A 24,242-nucleotide genomic window follows, 5' to 3' on the forward strand; every position below is an offset into this window, starting at 1 on the left:
TCCCCCTATTCGGACAGACAGATACTACTACAGCCCAATGCCTTGCTTTGTGAAGTTGTTTAACTGTAATATTGTATACTACATCTCATATGTTTTATTTGATTTACTTACTTACGTAGGCCTGCGTATGCTGCAATTAAGCTTTGAGCGGCAAATGTGTACAATTCAAAACTAACCCTTAAATGTATTTTTATTCTTCAATTACCACCAATGCACCTCAGTCCTGCTTACGTCATCTACATGCGCCACACAGGCTACGTTTTTAAAATGCGACAGTGGTGTTGAACAACGTTCGAAAATCTGCATATCAAATATGGGTTGGACATTAACTAGTCAAATGTAAGGTATCCCTTTTTAATGTAAACACAATGTAGATTTTACCTGACTACGACATGTGCGACTCACCAGAACATCACCAGGCTCGTCTGCGAAATTTGGAAGAGTTGACGGAGTTCACCGAGAACTGCCAGAGACAACTGAATGAGCTGTTCGAGACTGGACCAGGATAACGGGCCAGTTCAGGTAGGTCAGGAAGCTAGTTAGCTATATGAGATTATAACTTGTAAATGACCTTCCACAGGAGCCGATGGAGATGTGCCCCTATGACCCGAACCACAGAGTGCCAAGCAGGAGCATGGGGAGACACAAAGCCACCTGCCAACTCAGCCAGATTGGATACTCCCATGAGGAACAGGTTAAACAGCTATACAGTATCACATACACACACACATACTCAACTGAAATATCAACTGAGCCATCAACACTTTTTGGTGTAGCGTGTCATTAGGGTAAGGAGTTTTTCCTGACCATAGGGCCAGACCTAGAAAAACTGGACCCTATAACTAGAGCGGACCAAAGTGGTGAGGTCAAATGATCAGGAAAAACTCTCCACCCTAATTACACAACAACCTTATCTGTTATGTTCTTTAAAAGCTTTTATAAAAAGTAAACTCCTTTTCCAAGGCTGAGATGTGTGACCCCTCTCTGTGTTATGAGAATGCCAGCATTACCAGCTTCACAATGGGTGAGTGTCACACTATTCCACTGCAAAGTGAATCTCAACTTAATGTAGCTGTGACAATTCCCTGGACTGACCCTGGGCTGGGGAAGCCCACTGCTTGTCTCACATCTTTCTTTGTGTTTTGCCTCACCTGTAGACAAACACACACAGCAACAAGTGATTCTTCAAGCAAGAGCAAGTGCACCGCCAATTAGGACAGAGGGACTGTACAGCCAAAGTAAGATCTTTACACCCTTACATTAGTGTTAGGTCACTGATAAAACCCTATGCTTGTATTCATGGCCATCAGCATTCGTTTGACTCTGTGGTAGACATGCCCCACAAAATATTTATGCTTTTATTCTGGAGAAGCGATTAATGGTCATTTCACCAAAGAGCAACCAATGTTTAGCTTCTTTTTTTTTACCAAGCTCGTAGTTCTTCAGTGCCTTGCCCATATCTAAAAAGATCTCAATTAACATGCATTAATTCATTATAAACACTGCTAAATATGGTGGCTGTGGTTTTTTATTTTATGATATAGTTTCTTTGAGTTTGTCATCTGTATGTGTTCTGTGTTTTGTTTTCAGTGACAGGGGTGAGTAATTACAGGAGGTTCTCCCCTCGTTCAGGCTTACTGATTACGTGCAGTATCCTTTTAATGCCATATCCTTTCAAACATGCTGCCTCTGTTGGTGGTGTGACACACACACGTTTTCCTTGTACGTGTTGGGGAAAGGCCTTAACTCTTTTTTTTAACCCTTTCATACTGAAGGTGTGAGTGATCATCTCGATGGGATCAATGTGTTCTGAAAAGCTTTTGAATGAATGACTTCTCATGACTCTACTCTGTGATACTGTTGTAGGATGTGAGTGTGTGTAAAGCCATTTTCATTGTGCTGCAGGTGAATACTCCACAGACCCTACAGAAGTTCCTCAGAACCAGAAGCGAGCTATCTGTGACCTTACTGTGGCAGACCGATTGGCTCTTTTTGATCACGTGACAAGGGAGAGCATCAAACAGAAGGATCAAGCTGTTGCAACCAACAACGAGGACCTTTATGTTGATTTGGTGGCCAAGCTCAAAAAGGGTAGGCCTATAAACATGAACTATTGAGATCAGTAGTGTGGTTTAAGCCACTTTTCTTATGAATTGCTCCTCTAAATCCATTCCAGTGAGTCTGTTGTGTTCATTTCTGTTCTTTAGGTAACGATCAGAACGAGCACAAGTCTCACCTGGAGCTGATGGCTGAGATGAGGGACTACAAGAGACGGCGGCAGTCTTACAAAGCCAAGAACGTCCATAACACCAAGAAGTCCTACACTGAGGTGTGTGGGGGTGTGACTTTCAATAGAATGTTAATGGATGTACTTGACTTTGATGTGTGTGTGTTATATCTGGATATGTTTTTCATCAATCCTGCAGGTGATTCGGGATGTGATTAATGTCCACTCTGTTGAACTGTCCAGTCAGTGGAAAGAGGAGGAGCGGAAGGAAGAGGTTAGAGTGTCCAAACACGGCCTTCACAGGTAATCCAACCAATGTCTTCGTACCTACATGATGGCTCATACAAAATCCAGTTAGTACTGTAATACTTATTTAAGGAGCATGTAAAAAATAAAAACAGACTCCCCTGAACCGTTTGTTTCTCAGGAGAAGTTCTGAGGAAAGGCGGTCTGCCTCCATAGAGTCCCGCCAATCTCACGTCAGCTCCAGGGATGGAAACGTCTCCCAGCACAAACACCACGGCATCGAAGAGCGCAGAAAATATCCCAGTCCAGAGCAGGGCCAGGGGCGCAGCCGAGAGAAGGAGCGCAAGAAGAAGAGAAAGAGGTGAGTCAGAGAGTAGTGGATTGACTGAATATCAATTGTCTCATGCATTCAAATCTGACAGTGTTTAATTGTATGAAGTCATCAAGGCTGGTTGCAGACATTTAGTGGTTGATGAATGCTTTGGCTGTAAACATGTTTGATGAATTGAATGTGTGTGGACATTCACAGGGATTCTTGCTCACCAGATGAGAGACCTCATGATCGAAAGAAGAAAAAGAAGAAGAAAAAGGAAGAGAAGTGATTTTCAAGTTTAGTACTTTGGCTTGGAAAACCAGAGATTAGGTCAAGGAGCCAACCAAAGCTACGATCAAATGTTCATAATAGCGTACCACTTAGAATGTACGCCTTCATACTAAGTGCCCAATTCATGGTTTCATACTAAGTGGTATGCGTGTGTAGAAATTGTAGTTTGACTCACAGACAAATCTTTCTTTGATGTAATCTAATGATGATATTTTAAAGCAACAGTGCAGCTTTAAACAACTGTCTTAAACTAGAGAGGTTATTAAAAGCCTGTTGTATTAGATTACAGAATGTAAATAAACTGTTCGAACACGATTCTCAGAATTCTGTTGTACATTCATAATTACCCCTGTATTTGACTCACTTCCAAAAAAACGGTTTGATGTTTAAAGTTAAAACAGCATTGTGTTTGAACTTTGAATAGAAGCTTCATATGTGTACTTTAATGATCATGGTCATAATCTGTGTAAAAGCTTTTGTGTGATGGCCCTTATTTAGAAGTATTCAAAGAAAAGTCTTACTGAAGTAAGGTTACCTTTCATTCTCACAAAAATTACTTCTGTTGTAAAGCCACAATTACTTTAGAATTCATGGATTACTTCCTTTTTTAACAAGAACTCTGCATCAACAATTGTCAGTGTCTTTCCATGTTGCGACTAGAAATGGTCAGAAATATCTACACTTCTATCAGATATGTATATTAATGTAATCATTTAGGTGTAAATGGCCCCTCCCAGGCCAACCCTATTGGTTGAGACCCCTCAGGGCAGTTTGTGCCTTTCTCAGTGTGTACTGTATTGAATGTTGGACAGGGGTGTCCATAGTTGGCACACACATAAAAGGTCAGGCCTGGGGTCAATGTGCATCTGCAGTCTTTTAATGATGGGATAAAAATACTTTTCAATATCTGTCACAACACTATTCAATTGGTACTGAGGTTGATCACCTGTTAAACCGTTACTTTAAATGGGTATTCAATTCATAATCAGAATGTAAATCAACATTTTTTTTTACTGAATGACTATATAATTGACCTTAACCTTAACTGTACTTCTTGAACAGCTCCAAATGTCAACTTTTGAATGTTTTTAGTTATTGGGGTATTCAGGACCTGCACAACTGTGTCAGTATACTGAAATGGTCACCAAAATGGACCCTGCACTAGTCTCATCTGTTTTAAACCCTCCCTCTCTAATTCTGTATTTATCATGTTCTCCTTACTCTCTCATCCCTCTCTTCTGTCTGGGTCTCTGCCCCTGTTTGTATTTGGGATTAGGGTTAGACTCAGGTATTTCTCACCCTGTCGAGGAGAAGAGGGAGCCGAGCCCGTGGCTGCCTGAGAACCTTATGGATCCCTGAGAGAGGGAGAGCAAGGGAGAGAGAGAGAGGAAGGGGGACCAGTGCTGTGAGTGGGGAGCGAGAATGCTGTAAGGAGTGCAGCTCAGGGAGGAAATAAACTGGACTTTTCTGTCTTTATTTTTATTTTTTTACCTGTGGACTATCTGATACGTTGAGTGAGGGTCTCAGTGGATTATACAGAACCAAACAGACAGAACCAGCACCATGGGAGCCCCCAGGGTGAAGGTAAGCAAGCAGAGCAGGCATGGTCTAAGAAGGTTTCTGAGATGTTGCTATGCCAGATTCTGAATGTGAATGCTGTATTTGGTCCAATAGTGTGGTTCTTGGGCCTAGGTTCTCTGGTCCGCAGGTGGTGTACTCAGTGATGCTGGATTGAGGAACCTAATCGAACTATTGGTTGTGTAATGATGCGGTAATGAGGGTTTGTTTTTGGTACAGTGTGAGAGTGTATTTAACATGGACTGATTTAGCTGGTGGGTTGTGAGCATAAAGAAACCTAAATATAAATTGGCGTTTATACTATGTGACCTATTTTCAGGATGATTAGCCTTGTGGTTCACATGCAGCCCCTAATAGTGTTTGAGTTCCCTCTGAATTAAGGGTAATTACTTTAGTCTGTACGTTTCTCAGGAATGTGCCGATTTGACTTTATCTTACAGAGCACTCCACTACACACAACAGCAAGTCAACCAACAAGGCTTGAAACATTGCACTTTACAACTTAACAACTGAGAGGTGATTTTGTTGTTTGAAAATTTGGGTAAATGTATGTTTTTTCTTTGTTAACGGTAGCTAAATATAAATGAACAATATCAAATTTGCATCAATCAAGAAGTCCAGGATCTCATTTTACACTCTGGGTACAGATGGAAGCAGTTATATTTCTTATTTCTTTGCAGCAATTCTTTGTGGATAGTGTATTACTATTCAATGAATAGCTTTTTCATGACTACTAACTGTTCAAATGGAAGGATTAGGGTTAGTGGAGGTGAGCAGTCTATATCCCACACTGCACCTCAGTGTCCCAGGGTGCCTGGAGGTCGGTGGTGATCACGATTTACACCACCAGACGTATGGCGTCAACTCTACATTCTGGGTACTTGCCCAGGTAATGTATGGAATACTCCAAATCAATTGGTTGATTTCAACAGATATACTCAATTATCTGCGTCATCATTGAGCACTATTTGTCATGTATGCTCTTATTCATCATCTTTTAATAATTGATTTAAGTCCATTATAGACTACTGCACGTGTTTTATTGATGTCCTCTGGAGTTTTGAATAACAAGCTGGAAATGGCATGGATGAAAAGTGGTTGACTCATGGTAGACAGACAGCTGCTTGACATCACAGCAAACAGAGAAAAGGCATTTTACCTTCTCAGAGGAGTGGGATGAAGAGAGCCTTTAGAGTACAGAGAAAGTGCCCTGGAATGTGAGAAGGGCCTGAGAACTGCTGTGGCTCACCTTGTGGTTTTACCTTAACAAAGAGCGTTTTGAGCCTGTATTTCTCATCTCTATCTTGTAATCAAGGCGCAGATGAGCTCTTGCCTAAATCTACAGAGCATAATACAACCCTATCAATTGGATGGCTGATACCTGCAGAATTTCCTCCCACATGTCTCATGTCATGTGACATCCAATAGGCTGCTGTTAATCCAAGGAAGTGACTTCAGTTTATTGGCCCATTTTCTTTCTGGAAAATAAGAAGAAGCGACTGTATTTTTGGACATGATTTAGCCATATGCCTCAATACCAGAAATGATTGCTTCGTGACATGTCCAGCGTGTCTTTTAACAAATATTTACCAAATATTCCGGCAAACTACCCAACCACAGACCATCTTTGGTCATCTCCCCTAATAACATATAGCCTTTTCTAGTGATAGTCTAATATGCCACCTTGCAACCCTATTTTTATTTCAACAACCCCAAGCAACAACTCCACAAACTGTTGCTTTTTGTGAATTCATTTTGAAGTAGGATATACACTCTTGCTGCTTGTCATACAATATATAGTTTTATGAAAATAAAGTTAGCATTTTTCTTATTTAGCAGATTAATCATAGGCCTTATTGGCAGGCCTAAACGTAGTCATTTAGCCTACTCCAACTGTAGCCTAGGCTTACTGCAGGCCTATATGATATATAACTACAGACCTATGATCTTTCAGATGTCATATTATGATTGATATGAAATCTGATGTTTGTCAAGGAATTAGTCAAATATAGACCATATAAATGATGAATATTATTCATAGCCTACAAGTGTTACATAGCCTACAAGTGGGCAATTAATACATGTCTGGAATGCCAAGACAAGAAAACAGGCTTGCGTTTAATGAGTTGTTATAATGTGCGTAACCACCACCAGAGGGAGATATATCTGACATTTTAAAAGGGCCATGATTGGGTATAAAATGTTCTTAGTGATCCATTAGCCTTCATTAATTAGCCTAGACGTCTACAGTCACCTAATTGTTCGTCCTCAAAACAGTTGTTATTTTAAGAAGGAGTTAAAAGTGTAACGAAATAAGAGCGCCTGTAGGCTATTTATTTTGAGCTGAGAGGTCTTCCATCTTCCAACAAAGGTAGGTCTTCCAACCTTTACCTTCTGTTATCGTTATAGCAGCAAAGAAATAGGCTACAGCCTAAATGGTCGTTTTAACCTCGCTTTGTTTTCCCGCCTTTTCTACAGGTTATGGTTATCTCTCCGCTACTCGTGTTCCTATTGTGCATCCTCCCCTCTCACGCGCAGGACGAGTACTCTGGTTACCACTCAGGTGAGCTGCCTGACGTGCACTGTTAGCGCCATTAGCCTTGCATAGCTACTGTTTGGTGTTAGCTAATTATCCACATTTCTAGAGGTAAGCTAAAACAGTAGGCTATATCTTGATTTTATTTCAGTTGACCTAGATTGCGGTTAAAATGTTATAGACCTATATTCTCATGCCACCACAATTAAACATTTTTGATATTTGCTTACAAACATTACATTGGTTTATCTATCTAATGACAGGCTATTTTGTTTTGTAAACAGACTATCATTTTACTGGGAAGGTTTCAGGCTTGTTCAATTATTGTTTTGTGACATATTAGGTGACGAACACACCTATGAGGGCTCATTGGTCGACAACTATGAGCATTCAGGATACCCACAACCAGGTAATAACTACAACATAGCAAAGTCCCTCCTTCTAGTCAAAAGCCAGAATGCAAACGTTTCCCTCACTTAAACCCCTCCACCGCTCCCCATTCCTCGCTGGCAGAGGAATACCCACCGGAGCCCACTCACAGCTATGAGGAGCAGCAACCCTCATCTGGATATGACCCCTATGCACCAGCCCCCACCAGTGTGAGCATGATCACAGAGGACTCCTACCCCTACACCACCACCACACAGGTGAGGGGAAGTCAAGGGGGAAAGTATGTTATGTGTGATGTTTAGTAATGGCATGTCATGTAACATTGTGTTCTGTCATGTAAGTTGATATCATGTTATAACTGTAGGTACCATACGAGCAGGAGCCCTACGAAGAGTCGCTCCAGGCCCCTGGTGGTGGGGAGGCTTCTCTGGGGGAGGAGGGGCCAACAGACTGTAACTGTGAGCCTGGAGAACCAGGCTTCGCTGGGTTTGCAGGGCCCAAGGTAGGACGAAGGTGTAAATGTAATTTAGAACCTTATAAACAGCAAACATCCATTTACTTTACTGATTAATACTGATTAAATGGCATTTATATAGCATTCACTGGGTCCTTAAGTGATTTGCGTTGTATGGGGGTAACTCACCCCATCCACCACCATCCTGTGGTATCCTTCTGCTTTCTAGACTAAACAAAATATCTGTCTGTCTATCTGTCTATCCATCTAGGGAGCCAGAGGACTGCAAGGTAAAGATGGCTTCCCTGGGGCTCAGGGACGGGAGGTGAGTGTTAATCACTGTATAGTCACTAAATCAAATTCATAGTGCTCATATCCTTATTGGAGTAATGCTGTTGATATTATTTCTGTTCAGGGGTACAAAGGATTCAAAGGAGTTCTAGGAAGAGGAGGAGACACAGGGCCTGAGGTGAGGAAGTGAAAAAAGTCAAATAAAAGACCTCACCCAAATCAGCCTTAGACACTATCCATCTCCCTAAGCAAGGCTTGAACCCAGGTTGCCCAACCCCACTGCAAACAGGCTTGCCACAACCTCAAAAGAGAAACAGTATCTCCCTGGGAAGAATGTAACTTAAAAAGTATGGCATCAACATTACCCTTGAACTTGACTCAACAGCTGTATTGACCTTTGCCTTCTCTACAGGGAGACTCCGGGCCTGATGGGGAGGGCGGTGCCTCTGGTTTCTCTGGAGCCCAGGTAAGTAAGAGGCCTATAGAGGATATCACAGATGTAATGTATCTCTCTTTCATTGTTTTGCTCTGGTCTAAATTCTGCAACATGGCACAAGTAATGTAACGTTTTTCTATATTGGTTATGGCCAGTAGATGGCGATCTCTTTATTATTCAGAATTGGAGAGTGGCTATGTTGTGTCGTTGAGGTGAAAGGCTGAGCTTCAACAACTAGGATAGCTCTTTCTCATTCTCTCTCTTGGTCTATATTTTATTCCATTCTTTTGCACCTTGTCTCTCATTCTTTCTCTCTCCTACAGGGCTTGCCTGGTCTTCCTGGAGATCCAGGTGAGACAGGGGTGCTAGGACTAAAGGTAAAGACCCTTCCTCTAAACCAGTCCGGCATCCTACAAAATATGTATCACATCAAACAAAATCACTCTTTACCTAAAAAGCCATTATAACCCCATATCAAAAACAGTGTGACCCTTTACAAAATCTTATTTGAATGTTCACTAATAACAGCCCAAGCCACCATAATGTTCGTCTATAGTTTAAACCTACAAGAAACAGCATGACATCACATAAAACCCCTGCTGTATCACCGAAAAACAATATGACATCACATAGGACCAGTATGACATCACAGGGAACCAGTGTGACATTACAGAAAACCCGTATTGCCACGGTCAAGACAACTCGGAACTCAGAAACTCTTAAAAAGGTATTGTAGAAAGATGGGGCCAGAGTTTTCCACTTGGAAAATATCAGAATTGACCAGCAGGAAGCTCTAAGCAAAAAACGTAGGTACATTTTAACTCAGAGGTTCTGAGTTTCCGAGTTGTACTGAAAGACACCACAGATATGGTCAATGGAACGGTCTGCGTTTCATTGACTCCTTTACCGCATCTATAAAGGTAGACCCAAAAACCAGCAAAAAGGTATGACATTATCAACCCCCACTGTTCCACAGAGACATCACAGAGTACCAGCATGGCATCATAGAATACCATTATGCCATCACAAGTATTCGCTAATTACACCCAAGAAATCTTAATTGACAATTTGAAGCTGTCTATGCCTGAGTGTGTTCCTTATCCTCAACAGGGTGACATCGGTATGGAGGGGCCACGCGGAGGAGTGGGGGTAACGGGTGAGACTGTGAGTATTGACACAATGTAGCTGTTATGTTTTGTAGGTAACCATATTTGGTTTGATAGCAGGGATTTTATTTCAATTAATCTCACAGAAACAAAGAAACAATCCATAGGTTATTATCGTGTAATTACCAATTACCGTTGGATTTTCTAAGGAAATCCACTACCTGGTCATTTCTGTAGCGTAAAATAAAGTTATACCTCAAATGAGTGTAAGGAAATGTGATGCTAAATCTCCAGCATGTTTCAGTCTGGCCCTACTCATGTGTTCAGTTCTTTGTCTTTTTCTAGGGTCCAATTGGTGAGGCAGGGCCTGGTGGGCCTGATGGAACTGGAGGTATCAAGGTAAACATGGTGGCTCCCACAACTCAACACCGTCCACTCACAACAGTTGCCACCGCTCAGTGTTGCTACCACAACTCAGCACATTCTCAACATGCTCAAATCAATTCTTCACTCAGCTCCTCACACAGCTCTCACTAGAAGCAATACTAAGACTTTGTGACGTGAAAGCCTCAAACAGGCTATGTGATGTGATCATTTCTATTTAACATATAAACAACATACAAATTATTGTAATTTGTTCTGGCCATGTTGAGACATCTTTTTTTCCGACCTTCTCAGGGATCAACTGGAGCAGAAGGGAAACAGGGTCCTGAGGGAACAGACGGGGAAAAGGTAGCGCCTTTCAATCTTGCTTTGTGACCATGGTTAATTAAACCGGGGTTCAATAACTCATTATTTAAAACAAATCGTATAACTTCTATTTCCTGTCTAAAATGTCTTCCATCTCATCCGTTCTCTTCCACAGGGTCAGATTGGAGCACCTGGATTCTCAGGAGACCATGGGGAGATGGGCTATAATGTAAGATGGATGTCTGTCTATCCGTCACACCATTCATCTCTCCATTTGGATCTCTTGTTTCTCCTTATCTACTAAGACTATGCTATTCCCTACATGGAGAGAGACCAATCCTAACTTGCTTTTTCTTTCTGTGTTTTATAGGGGTATCCTGGAGAGCCAGGAGGCAGAGGAGAGACCGGTCACAAGGTATGTTTAGGGGGACAGGAGTTGTTGTTTTCACAGAAAGTACTCTAGTTGCTCTCAAAAGTAATTGGCCCTTCCTCTTCACAGAAACTACTCTGGTTCCCCCAAGATGTATGTGTGTTCATGGGTGTTTTCCCTAAACTGCATACTGTTATTTTCACTGAAGGTTTTGCTATTGTTGATTTTGTGAGTCATGTGGCTGTTAAACACTTTTGGCCATAACGATAGCACCTTCTCCACGTGGGAGATTAGATTGATACTGTAGTATGTCTCCCTTGCTCTCTTCTCTTCTACTTTCTGTTTTCTCTGTATCTCTCTCTTTCCTCTCTCTCAGGGTGACCAAGGCCCAGGGGGCATGCCAGGCAGTGATGGGGAGCCTGGAGAGGATGTGAGTATCAGTATGATAACCACTAAATTAGTAATAAATAGATAAGGAATCTGTTGATGGGATTTCTCCTAACAAACTACATTTACTGTTTATTTTCCAGGGTCCTCTTGGAGTTCCTGGGGTGATCGGCTTTCCTGGAGAGTTTGGACAAAAGGTAAAGTGAAGGAAAATTGCATGCTGGGTATCAGGATGACATCATCACAATGGTCGTGAAATGCTTACTTACAAGCACTTAACGAACAATGCAGTTTTAAGAAAATATTTACTAAATAAACTAAAAGTGGACATGAACTTTTAATACTTAAATGAATACTTTGTGAATAATGGCCAGTCTTCCCTCCTAGGGCATGAGCGGGGATCGTGGTGTGAGGGGACCTCCTGGGAGAGTAGGAGCTGGGGTAAGACAGGCTTTATAACCACTATATGAGGTGCTCTAATCTCAATCACATGTGCACAGTAGACTACAGATCACAATACAGACACTGTCACTTCCACATTCCTCAGTAAAGTCCCCTCAGTGTTGTTAATCAGATGTAAATGCCATGTTGCTTAAGGGTTTCATGTGGGTGGACAGACCCATGTGATATTGTTGACAGTCAAAACAAGGAAGGTAACAGATATGTTAGTAAAGTCCCTGAAAACATCAGATCTGTTGGTAAAGTCCCTGAAAAGGTTTCAGTGCCAGTTAAAAACACAGATGGTTTTAGTTATGAAAAAACACTGTCAGAAATGTTGTGGCAAGAGTACCGTGTCTCTTGCTATACGTTGAGACAATTAAAAATGATCTGTCATTGGAATTGAACTAAATTCCTCTTTTTGAACAAGGGTTCTCGTTCAGTTTACCTATGTGTGTGTTTCATATTACAGGGGCCTCAAGGAGCGAGAGGAGATGCAGGAATTCCAGGGAAACCAGGACCTAAAGGCCTGCAGGCCCAGCCTGTGTGTATATGTCATTACTCCAACATTGTCATTACCACTACAATTATCATCATTGACTTTTGTGATTATACAATTTTTGATTTAATACGTTGTTTCTAGGGAGCCAAAGGGGAGACAGGACCTGATGGTGAGAAGGTAACCTTTTATTTACATTCCCCATCACACTGCTAAATTACCAGTCAATTTTTCACAGTTAATCAAGCACACACACACACACACACACACACACACACACACACACACACACACACACACACACACACACACACACACACACACACACACACACACACACACACACACACACACACAGTAAGTGAAAGTGGATGTGTATTGGCGATCTACTGTTTATGTTTGGGTCTTTCCTTTGTGACTGATGAGCTGTAATAAGCAGACCTATCATTGCCTTGGCATCTTACTGACTTATCTAATGTGCTGATTGTTCCTTCCTCAGGGTGGGGTTGGAAGAACTGGTGTGAAGGGAGAGAAAGAGGACAAGGTAAATCATATGACAAGGCCGAGGCGACGTCACTCTCTCATCTATCTACTTCCTGTTTCCATTGATGTAGTGGGTCTGTTTTTCTTCTTACCAAAAATGTTTCCGTTCCTCTTTCCAAACAGGGAAGTTTTGGAGCACGTGGTGACAAAGGACAGGTTTGTATACTCCATTCTGTGAAAGTATTTGGATTTTTTCACCCTAACCCATTCTATGTCACATAAAAACCATAGGTTGTTCCTAGATGACAGCAGACACAACAGCACATACTGTAGAGAGTTGAGTTCCTGTTATGTCATAAAATACTAAAGGAACTGTTTTAATTAGGTAAAAGTATTGAGAATGAAATGATTTGATTAGGGAGAAGTATTGAGATTGAGTTTAAATCGTGACTTTTTGTGTTCAGTGACTGAACAGTGTCCCCCCTCTGTCTGTCTCTCTCCTTCCCCTCATCTCTGAATGGCAGCAAGGGGAGAGAGGTACCATCGGCCCTGATGGCATTGTTGGACGAAATGGACCCCCCGGCATCCCAGGCTCCAGAGGAGAGCCAGGTCCAGGCGGTGACCTGGGCGTCAAAGGTGGCTCTGGACCTAAAGGAGTGCCAGGTGCCCCTGTGCGTATCAGGAGCCAACTCCAGTCTGCCTGGAGGAAGGGTCTCCCCCTTATTTTACATTGACCCATATCTAGCAAGAATGTTTGCTGACTGATTGATCAATTATTTATTTGCTTGGTTGATTGATTGCCAGCTTTTTCACCTCAGGGCCCTGGGCTGACAGATGAACAGGTATTGCAGCTGTGTAAAGGAGTGGTGACAGCCCAGATCTCCCAGTATGCAGCTTCCATCCGAGTCAAGTGTTCCCAGGGCTGCCCCATCAACAACCGCACACTTATTGGGCCACCCGGAACCAGGGGACCAACTGGAGAATCAGGCAAACCCGTGAGTCACACAGCCCCCAAACCAACCCCCATCTTCCATAGAAAGCCTTTATTCCAAACGATGATAATTTCTGTTGACCTCTCTCTTTCTCAGGGTAAAGCGGGCAAAGCTGGAGTCAAAGGAGGCAGGGGCATCCAAGGGGACACAGGAGTGGATGGTCAGAAGGGGGCAGAGGGGGAAAGAGGTATATAATCCAAATGTCTTAGTTCAACCAAACTTGATTACAGGTAAACTAAACCCTGATCAGTAAGGCTCATTTCAAGTGAAAATTAGTGGAGCTCCTTTGTAGTGGCATAGCTTCAGAGTGCACCCCTAAGCTCTCTGTTCTACTCCACAGGAACAAAAGGCCCGAAAGGAAAGGGCGGTGAGCCTGGTAAAGGTCTGCCAGGACACGATGGGCATCAAGGCCTCAGAGGTAGGAAACTGTTTCCACTGGTGTGAAACTCAGGTCTACCTCAGAATTGCTTGTCTTAGAATTGTTGTAAAATATCTGTAACTCACATCCAGATTCACTGGAATAGGCATTGTGTGGTTTTATTCAACATTGATGTTAGCAGGAAGTATTTTCAAGTGAACTTTTAAGACTCCACCTCCAATTGTTAAAAACATTTCCCCACAGGGCTGCCAGGCCACCCAGCAGAGCCAAAGAATGGTTTGGCAGGTCACAGAGGGCCCCGTGGTTTCACAGGCGCTTTGGGCCAGCCTGGCATGGCAGGCAACGCAGGAGTGCCCGGCTTCTGTGAGGCACGGGACTGCAGCATTCACGCGCCTGTGATGCGCAAGGAGCAGGGCCTAGTGAAGGGACCCCGCGATCTAAGCCCCAAGATTTAACCCCAACAAGGAGGTTCAGGAAAAGGTGAAGGAATGGTCCACGACGAGGGGTCACTCTGGACGGTCGCTCCATGGCAACATTGAAGTTAATTCAATTCACATCTCAGCCAAACCAGGAATTGACATTGAGTTTTGAACTGGGAAATTACCAATGTGTACAGTATTGATCTTTTTGAATTTCATGCCTAATTCAATTCCTGTATTGACTGGTATTGAAATGTAATTAATCCGAGCACTGTTCAATGGGGCTCACCAGTGATGGAAGGGTTTGGTGGGACACGCTGGACTCTGCACAGAGATGAAACCAGCCTTGACGCATTTCATCTGAGCCAAGCAAGGCTCCAAATGAACTCTGTTTAGGCATAATTGATACCTTTTTTGTTAGGCCAAAATAGATTTTTTTATGCAGAAACAAAAATGAAATTGTCTTCCTCCATGCAAACCATAAGTAAAGGGGCTTGAGAAACTGGCTAAAAGAAATTGGCAGAAAATGAAACTTGCAGGAGTCTCTGGCTATCAGTCAGGTTTTGTTTTTGATATGATCAACAATGATGGGTATACATTGAAAATAAAAAAGTGATGTAAATAATTTTGTAAAGTATCGCAAGTACATGTACTGTGTGTTCTGAAATATTACTGTTTTAGATAAATTCTTCTTACTTTTTCTTAAGATGAGTCCTCACTTTTTTAGTCACCACAGTTTGAGCGTGTTTCTGAGAATGTGTGGTCTCTTTCAGTGATCTCATATTTGGGTTAATCTAAATAATTTATTCCCCCATTAACAGATGTTCACAGTCAAGATAACATTGATCAATATAAAATAACATACTATTTGATATTATTTCATATTAAAAATAATACATTGAAATGTGTTATACAGTATATTGTATTTGGAATTTCTATAGTTAAATAATCTGGCAATGATTTGTAGGACAGCACAAAATGTCTGTCGATTAAATCAATTTACTATATTCATTGGAAGGCGATTTTGATTTTAAATAGATTTTCATGTACATGATTTATTTTGCATAAATAACTTTCACATGAACAGGATGTTAAACTCTTATCACCTCTTAATTGATATTTTTGTCATTGTCAATCTTCATTTGAGAATCATCGTAAACTCAAGTATATCACACACATGTTCTTAACATTTGTACTTTTGTTGGCAATCAGAACCCTGATACAAAAGAGTCAAAATGTTTGGAGACAAGTATTTTTAATGCATCACCACATCACAGGACAGATTAGAAAATGAGCAGAGCATGAAAATGGGTGATTCTCTCATCAAAAGCATGCTAAACATGATGGTATATAACTATGCTATGAAAGTACACATGAATGAACACAAGAAAATAAACCTTATTAAAATGTTTAACGCTGCTCGTGTTCAAAAGGGCTCCTCTTAGTGTGTAAAATGATGGTTGTCAGTTCATATAAAAGTGTTTGGTTTTATGGACTGGAAGGAGGTAAGAAGAATCATTACCAAGTGTTAAACACTACTGTACAGTACATCTCTATGGTGAAATGATAATACAGTGCAGTTAATTGTATGTGGTCAGCAGTGAGAAATGTTTGGTTGAATTTTCATTTAAAACACAACACTTTCTTCCTCTCTTAGGTAAAAAGATGTGAACTTCACCCATCATACTGGTTTACTTGGTTGAGTTTTACTATGTTCTGTACAGGTTTTAAAAAATGGGTGGTCATAAGAAAGAAAGTAACGTTGTGTAGAAGACAGTAATGAGACAAAAAAGATACAACTAAAAGCTGTAGAAGTCATTTGTTTCTCTTAGATTAATTACATCAGGCTTATAGTAGATTAACTTTGAAAAAGTGGGCCTAACTGTGCTTTATCAGCTGGATCGATGTCAAGGGGTGTCATCTGGGTGAGACCAACATCGTTGGAGTCCCGTTGCTTTAGCTTCCTTCAGATGACATTTAAAGTACAATCAAAAAGACCAAAAGCATCATCAATGCCCAAAGTCCTACAATTAAAAAAATAAGAAAATATTTGTTAAATTAATTACTTGCATTATTTGAAAAATGCTGATTGTCTAACACTCATTTCAAAATCTCTCATTGTAATAAAATTAAAAGAACAAGAATTTCCCTGTGGCAACAAAACTTGTTCTGATAGTTATAGAAATGGATCATCTGCAGCTGTAAAGTATATTTTATTTTGATAATAGTACAATCCAAATGTAATGCATGGTCTAAAAACAGCATTATTTACCATAATGAGCTAGTTGAGCGTTTGCGGTGGCAGCGACAGCGTTTGTCCCTAAGTAGCAAAAAGAGTGATATGAGCAATGATGACAACAATGCTTAATATTTATATCAATGGTAGATATGTTGTGTAATACACCAATAACTTCAGGGGAAACCATACCTAAGAAGTGGATCCTGGTCTCTTTATGTAACCCATCCTGTTTCTAAAAAATGAAGGGGTGAATAAAAAAAAAGATTTGTACTATGTTGGTACTTTGCAGACACTAACAGAGGAAAGGAAGGTGAATTGTATTCAGAAAGTTGACCTACCTTGGTGCAACCAATAGTTAATGTGACATTGGCACATTTACTAAGGATGACTTTTCCAAAGAACACGTCCTTGCATGGAGGAATGTAATTCCTTTGTCCTTACTTTACCCCTGTCGTTTTTATAAATGGCAATGGGCTGCAGAAAGAAAAATATCTTATCACATGTCATGTCTCAATTGAAATGGCCCCTGCCCCTCTGCATACTGTTGATGATACTATCAATGGTGAGATGTGAAAAAATTATAATGCTAATAGAAAATGCCTGACTTCACATTGTATCTACTTGTCATAAGCATATATGCAATAGTTGACCTCTTTGCCAATGGTCCAGCTCTCCTCACATTGGGCATCCAATTCTTTATAACGGTGCTTCTAGTGTGACATTACCCTCCTGACATATGTAGGCAATTTGATTATCCTCTACAGGGGCTGCGGACACTTAAACTGAAACGTGAACAAAGAAAAGGACGAGTGGGATTGGGAATCCACTTCACATCAAGAAAGGATAATTTCAACCTAAATCCACTATATTATGCAGCATATTAAACTGACTGGTGTCAGTTTAATAGATGTGGTCACAATAGTGCGATGTCCTTTCCTGAGACCTAAAAACTTGCGTTAGATCCCCAAAGCTAAGCTTTAAAATCCATTTTCCAGAATGTCTTAAATTATAAAAACAATGGTTTTGAAATTAGCTCTCACGAGCGAAAATAAGTTCCTGAAAAATGTGCACAACTTTAAAAGGTATTACTCACATCTGCGACGGAGAGCGTGATCACAGTCGTCCGGAACAGCTGATGATCTCATGCATGTTTCAGTGTTACTTGCCTCGAAGCAAGCATCGAAGTTATTAAGCTTGACTGGTAGGCTCGGGTCACTGAGCAGCTCGCGGCTGTGTTTCCCGTTGTAGTCTAATAGTTTGCAAGCCCTGCCACATCTGACGAGCGTCGGAGCCGGTGTAGTACAATTCCATCTTAGTCCTGTATTGACTCTTTCCCTGTTTGACAGTTTGTTGGAGGGCATAGCGGGATTCCTTATAAGCTTCTGGGTTAGTCTTGCTCCTTGAAAGCAGTAGCTATACCCTTTAGCTCAGTGTGGATGTTGCCTGTAATCCATGGCTTCTAGTTGAGGTATGTACGTACAGTCACTGTGGGGACGACGTCGTAGGTGCACTTATTGAAGCCAGTGACTGATGTGGTGTACTCCTCACTGCCATCGGAAGAATCCCGGAACATATTCCAGTCTGTGCTAGCATAACAGTCCTGTAGCTTAGCATCTGCTTCATTTGACCACTCATTTATTGACAGATTCACTGGTGCTTCCTGCTTTAGTTTTAGCTTGTAAGCAGGAATCAGGAGGACAGAATTATGGTCAGATTTGCCAAATGGAGGGCTAGGGAGAGTTTTGTATGCGTCTCTGTATGAGAAGGAAAGGTGGTCAAGAGTTTTTTTCTCTCTGGTTGCACATTTAACATGCTGGTAGAAATGAGCTAAAACGGATTTAAGTTTCCCTGCATTAAAGTCCCCGGCCAATAGGAGCACCGCCTTTGGATGAGCAATTTCCTATACGGCTTATGGCCATATACAGCTCATTGAGTGCTGTCTTAGTGCCAGCATCGGTTTGTGGTGGTAAATAGACAGCTACGAAGAATATAGATGAAAACTCTTGGTAAATAGTGTGGTCTACAGCATATCATGAGATACTCTCAGGCGAGCGAAACCTCGAGACTTCCTTAGATATCGTGCACCAGCAGTTGTTTACAAAAATACATAGACTGCCACCCCTTGTCTTACCAGAGGCTACTGTTCTATCCTGCCGATACAGTGTATAACCCACCAGCTGTATGCTATTCATGTCGTAGTTCAGACACGACTCTGTGAAACTTAAGATATTACAGTTTCTAATGTCCTATTGGTAGGATATACGTGCTTGTAGTTCGTCTATTTTCTATCCTATGATTACCATCGGACCTCTTAGCCGACGTACAAAGGCAAATTAAACACTCGCCACCGGATCCTTATAAGGCTTCCCGATCTTCATTCTCAATATCTCTGTCCCCTGCAAATGACGGGGATGAGGGCCTTGTCGGGTGTCTGGAGTAAATCCCTCTCGTCCGACTCGTTAAAGAAAAAAATTGTCTTTCAATACGAGGGGAGTAATAGCTGTCCTGATTTCGAGAAGCTCTTTTCGGTCATAAGAGACGGTGGCAGAAACTTTATGTACAAAATAAGTTACAAATAACTTTTTTTTTAAACACAATAGCGCAATTGGTTAGGAGACTGTAAAACGGCAGCCATTCATATACCTCAGTCTTTCGTGGCAGGGGAGGCACTTTGTTGATTTCTGATGTTCAGTTGTAGAACTGTTTATCTGTTTTCACTATTGTATCTAAGCTATTTATTTTAACATACATTGGTTAAAGGACAAAACTGAAAAACGGAAGAAACAAGCCAAAAGAAAACAACTATTGGTCAAAAAGTACATGATATCACCATGTACCAGGAGTGAACTGTACTACACGGCCGAAAGTATGGGGACACCCCTTCAAATGAGTGGATTTGGCTATTTCAGTCACACACATTGCAAAAATGTGTATAAAATAGAGCACACAGCCATGCAATCTCCATAGGTAACACTGACAGTAGAATAGCCCGACTGAAGAGCTCAGTGACTTTCAATGTGGCACCGTCATAGGAGGCCACCATTCCAACAAGTCCGTTTGTCAAATTTCTGCCCTGCTAGAGCTGCCAAGTTCAACTATAAGTGCTAGAAACGTCTAGGAGCAACAATGGCTCAGCCGCAAAGTGGTAGGCCACAAAACCTCACAGATTGGGACAGCCGAGTGCTGAAGCAGTAGTGCATAAAAATCGTCTGTCCTCGGTTGCAACACTCACTACCTAGTTCCAAACTGCCTTTGGAAGCAAAGTCAGCACAATAACTTTTCATCAGGCGCTTCATGAAATGGGTATCAATGGCAGAGCAGCCACACACAAGCCTAAGATCGCAATGCCAAGCGTCGGCTGGAGTGGTGTAAAGCTCGCCGTCATTGGACTCTGGAGCAGTGGAAACATGTTCTCGCGAGTGATGAATCACACTTCACCATCTGGCAGTCTGACGGAAGAATCTGGGTTTGGTGGATGCCAAAAGAATGCTACCTTCCCCAATGCATAGTGCCAACTGTAAAGTTTGGTGGAGGAGGAATAATGGTTTGGGGCTGTTTTTCATGGTTCGGGCTTGGCTCCTTAGTTCCAGTGAAGGGAAATCTTACCGCTACACAATACAATAACATTCTAGACAATTCTGGGCTTCCAAATTTGTGGCAACAGTTTGGGAAAGGCTCTTTCCTGTTTCAGCATGACAAGGCCCCTGTGCACAAAGCGAGGTCCATAAATACATGGTTTGTTGAGATCGTTGTGGAAGAATTTAGCTGGCCTGCACAGAGCAGCTCAACCCCATCTAACACCTTTGGGATGAATTGGAACGCAGACTCCTAATCCCCAACATCAGTGCCTGACTTCACTAATGCTCTTGTGACTGAATGTAAGCAAGTCCCCTCAGCAATGAGTCCCCTCAGCAATGTTCCAACATCTTATGGAAAGCCTTCCCAGAAGAGCAGAGGCTGTTATAGCAGAAATAGGGGGACCAACTCCATATTAATGGCCATGATTTTGAAATGAGGCGTTCGATGAGCAGGTGCCCACATACTTGTCAATGAAGTGTGTATTTCCATGATTGTATTTTAACTAAAATACCTAATACACTATAAGAGACGTTATTTAATCGGACACAGACAGCTATAATTACTCCAACGACCCACTCGACACGTTACGAATAAACCAAATCTAATTGAGGAAGTCTGATCGCGGAATTCACTGGGAATTCCCCCACCCCAAACATTCACTTTCAGGTAGCAAAAACCAGTCCAAAGGTTAATATAGTGTAGACCTATCTTAATATTTTTCCTATATTGTAATGTTGTATTTCTATCTATTTTAACACCTTCAACAGAAAGAAAATCATAGGCACGACACTAACGTTACGGCCATACATTACAAGCACTTGCGTAAAATTGCCTTCTACAAATCAGGATATGATGCAATGATGTAGAATACAACTAATAAACTGCGAAATAAAGTATTGAGTTAACGTTCTGAAATAACAACGACTCCCAGTAACTAAAATTCCGTTTTCTCTTAAATTTAACGCCAGATTCATTGAAAAAAAAATACCCAAACACATCTGGAGAATGAGCCAACGCATCGCCATCATATCTCCACTGACTCATGATGACAGAGCCGGCGCGCTCGTACATCCATGTGCGCATGTTAATTTTGTCCATCCACACCAGACTTGATCAGGACACGCACGTGGAAAACGCCTGAAACATTCATGCCAATTTAGCTACCTAATTTACCCTGGGATATAAACATTGGGTTGTTAATATATCTGAAATGCATAAGATCCTCTACTCCGACAATTACTCTACAGATGAAACGGTAAACCTAGTACATTTCTAAGAATCTATTATTTTTGGACTTTATATGGCGGTTGGCAACCACCTTTAAGGTGCATTACCACCACCACCTGGCGGTGTGGACCTCAATCCATATATCAATCACCCATGTGGGTATATTGTGTGTACATTTATTTTGCAAAGAGCTGTGGTGAGCATGTCTCATGTCTGCAGATTCGCAATCGGTCATGTGGGTGGAGGGAGTGCACGCGCACTTCAGAATGTGACGCAGTCGGGGAAATCCCAGTTTAACTTCTCTTTCAGAAGTATATAAACTGCTACCCTCCTGTTCTAAATCGTCATCTTCTTTACTGTGTACTACAATTATGCTTTTTCAACTCGTCTGCATATTAGGTATGTTGTCATTTTATTTTTAATAATGAATTTGATATTCCAATGAGGCAGGCTCACCTGAAATAATGATTTACCTTGTGTTTGTCTAAAGCTGCCTCTGTGCAAGGTGGCCTCATACAGGATAGGCCTACAGAAGAGGTGAAGTCAGTTTGTGGAGAGGACTCAATTCTGAAATGTAAAGCAATATGTAAGCCTGGGGTCCAATACCGGGCGGTGAGGTGGTACAAGGTAAGCTTTCTATTATTGTGATAGCACAAACTGTGTTATGAACCATCTGACCAAATTCTGTACAAGTGCAATATATGCCAAAAACATACAGCACTGGTCCCAGACCAGCTGTTAAGGGCATATAGTAACCTCAAACCCTCTTCTCCCAGCTGGGTGAGGAGCCCTCTAATAAGGAGTCCGGTCTATTGATGAAGAGGCTATCATCACCTAAAAGCACCACCCAGTGGTACACAGGCCTGGAGCGTGAAGTGGAACTTTTGGCTGATGATTCTTTCGATATCTTCCTGCCCAATGTAACAGCTGTTGATAGCGGGAGGTACAAGTGTCTCCTGGCAGCACCTGTAGGAGAGCAGAACCAGGAGGGGCAGGTTCACCTCAGAGTGACAGGTACGTGTGTTCTACTCTCATTGTGTGCTTGTTTTGGTATATATACCTACTGTATACTGTATGTGAGTGTTTTAAATTGGACCCAGAGAGAGTTCATCTATGCTGCTAAATTATTTAAAAATGTTTCTAGTGATGCTCAAGGATTTGTGGATACTTGTTTTGCAGGTTGCCTTGAGTCCACAGACCAATCAGAAGAAAGGGATACCATTCTAGTTCTTTCCATTGTGGGGATTGTGGCGGCATTGCTGATATTCACCATCAGCTATGTGAGTTACTACACTGCCAGCTGTTCCTCTATTATTATTTTTAACAGATAAAAGAAACAAACATTTTATGGTTTTCATGTATTTCATTTTCTTTGAAATGTTACAGTTATTGACTCAATAATCCTCATTCTTACCATAGGTCATCCTAAGGAATATGTTATTGCAAAGGAGTAAGAAGTATCCACAAGAACCACTTCTAGATGCACCCCTTGAGAAGAAAGATTTAATGTTGATTTACACTCTGGGGCCAAACTGGTCGAGACAGGGTTCCATAAAACATGTCTGTGTGTGAGAGCCTGTTCTGCTAGTTTGGGCTCATTGTATACTTGAACGTTAAGAGGAAATGCAGAGAAAGACTAGGGCACGTTTGAAGCTGAGCAACGAGTCTATCATGCTGACCACACCGCTTGCGTTGTGCGCGTGGCAAAATAAATGTACACATACCTGTTATTCAGCAATTTCATCCAAACTGCTCGCGCGCATCAACAGGCGCCTGCGTAGCCAGGTGCTAAAATAGACGCTTTATGCACTGCAAGTCCAGCTTCTCCCATCTCCTCATTGGTTTTTCAGAGCATATACCCACATGGGTGATTGAAAGATGAACTGCGATCCACACTCACTCCAGCCCAGTTGGTGGCAGTAATGCACCTTAAAGTTGGTTGCCAAACGCAATATAAAGTCAGAAGAAGACTGATGGAGAGATTACTAGAAACAAACTAAGCTTACCCTTTTATCTCTGGATTAATTGTCAGAGTAGAGGACCTTGTGCATTTCAGGTAAACTAACAACCCAATACTTGTACTTTCCAGGAGAAGAGTTCACCTCTAGAGCAGATGGAGGCAGACAATCCTCTGGCTGGGACTATAGAACCAATATGTGTAGGCTTTTCAAAGTAATTAAACTTACTGATTGCTCGTCTGCAGCATCCACTCGCCTGTGATGCGCAGGCAGCAGGGCCTGCTGAAGGGACCCACGATCTAAGCCCCAAGATCTAACCTCAATAAGGAGCTTCAGGAAGGGGTGCAGGAATGGTCCACGATGAGGGGTCATTCTGGAGGGTTGCTCCATGGCAACGTGGGGGTTAATCCCATTTACATTTGAGTCAACCCAGGAATTGAAGTCGACATTGACTTTGAACTGGGAAATGACCAATGTGTAATTTTCCTCAAAGCAAAATGAAAGTGGGCTTTGGTGAAAAGTAATTGGCAGAAAATGAACTTGTATTGTTTTTTAAACATGATCAGCAATTCTGTGGATACATTGAAAATAAAGAAGCCTTGTAAATAATTTGGTAACTAACTGTATCTGATGTATGCTGTCTGAGGTGCTAAATGGCTTTTAACAAATCTCTACCTATTTCACAAGACACATTCTGTCATTTTTTATTTTAGT

At 41.7% G+C, this 24,242-nt stretch overlaps 3 protein-coding genes and 1 long non-coding RNA gene across 7 annotated transcripts; 3 read left to right on the plus strand and 1 right to left on the minus strand.

Annotated features, from left to right (window-relative positions):
• Positions 1 to 119: 119 nt before the first annotated feature.
• LOC118364479 (U11/U12 small nuclear ribonucleoprotein 48 kDa protein-like) lies at positions 120 to 3,392 on the plus strand. 2 transcript variants are annotated; one of them, XM_035746043.2, is made up of 8 exons: positions 120 to 694; positions 964 to 1,024; positions 1,158 to 1,238; positions 1,906 to 2,091; positions 2,208 to 2,329; positions 2,427 to 2,530; positions 2,655 to 2,834; positions 3,020 to 3,392. In XM_035746043.2, the coding sequence occupies exons 1-8, from the start codon at positions 587 to 589 to the stop codon at positions 3,021 to 3,023; spliced, it is 846 nt and encodes a 281-aa protein (XP_035601936.1). In that variant the 5' UTR covers positions 120 to 586; the 3' UTR covers positions 3,024 to 3,392. The 2 variants fall into 2 exon arrangements, with proteins under 2 accessions (XP_035601936.1, XP_035601935.1); XM_035746042.2 differs by having other exon boundaries at positions 126 to 694; positions 3,003 to 3,392.
• A 1,101-nt stretch (positions 3,393 to 4,493) lies between these two features.
• Positions 4,494 to 16,487, plus strand: LOC118364483 (collagen alpha-1(VIII) chain-like). Of its 3 annotated transcripts, none has more exons than XM_052489620.1 (26): positions 4,494 to 4,661; positions 7,134 to 7,218; positions 7,535 to 7,600; positions 7,705 to 7,838; positions 7,946 to 8,083; positions 8,307 to 8,360; positions 8,451 to 8,504; positions 8,739 to 8,792; positions 9,086 to 9,139; positions 9,873 to 9,926; positions 10,214 to 10,267; positions 10,547 to 10,600; positions 10,734 to 10,787; positions 10,929 to 10,973; positions 11,305 to 11,358; positions 11,459 to 11,512; positions 11,703 to 11,756; positions 12,226 to 12,297; positions 12,397 to 12,432; positions 12,752 to 12,796; positions 12,919 to 12,951; positions 13,260 to 13,406; positions 13,554 to 13,730; positions 13,824 to 13,914; positions 14,068 to 14,145; positions 14,350 to 16,487. In XM_052489620.1, the coding sequence occupies exons 1-26, from the start codon at positions 4,641 to 4,643 to the stop codon at positions 14,559 to 14,561; spliced, it is 1,974 nt and encodes a 657-aa protein (XP_052345580.1). In that variant the 5' UTR covers positions 4,494 to 4,640; the 3' UTR covers positions 14,562 to 16,487. The 3 variants fall into 3 exon arrangements, with proteins under 3 accessions (XP_052345580.1, XP_052345583.1, XP_052345581.1); XM_052489621.1 differs by lacking the exon at positions 4,494 to 4,661 and adding an exon at positions 6,844 to 7,026; XM_052489623.1 differs by lacking the exons at positions 13,824 to 13,914; positions 14,068 to 14,145; positions 14,350 to 16,487 and having other exon boundaries at positions 13,260 to 13,398; positions 13,554 to 13,705.
• Positions 16,488 to 16,797: 310 nt separating this feature from the next.
• On the minus strand, positions 16,798 to 17,233 carry LOC118364488 (uncharacterized). Its single transcript, XR_004821596.1, has 3 exons — positions 17,103 to 17,233; positions 16,954 to 16,996; positions 16,798 to 16,845 (listed from the first exon to the last, which is right to left on the minus strand). It is a non-coding gene; the product is annotated as an uncharacterized LOC118364488 (long non-coding RNA).
• A 4,174-nt stretch (positions 17,234 to 21,407) lies between these two features.
• Positions 21,408 to 24,242, plus strand: LOC118364485 (CD83 antigen-like). The gene is made up of 6 exons (XM_035746054.2): positions 21,408 to 21,598; positions 21,790 to 21,969; positions 22,061 to 22,197; positions 22,347 to 22,584; positions 22,750 to 22,850; positions 22,990 to 24,242. The coding sequence occupies exons 2-6, from the start codon at positions 21,942 to 21,944 to the stop codon at positions 23,140 to 23,142; spliced, it is 657 nt and encodes a 218-aa protein (XP_035601947.1). The 5' UTR covers positions 21,408 to 21,598; positions 21,790 to 21,941; the 3' UTR covers positions 23,143 to 24,242.

Source organism: Oncorhynchus keta, chromosome 31, assembly GCF_023373465.1.
Source record: "Oncorhynchus keta strain PuntledgeMale-10-30-2019 chromosome 31, Oket_V2, whole genome shotgun sequence".
Classification (NCBI taxonomy): Eukaryota; Metazoa; Chordata; class Actinopteri; order Salmoniformes; family Salmonidae; genus Oncorhynchus; species Oncorhynchus keta.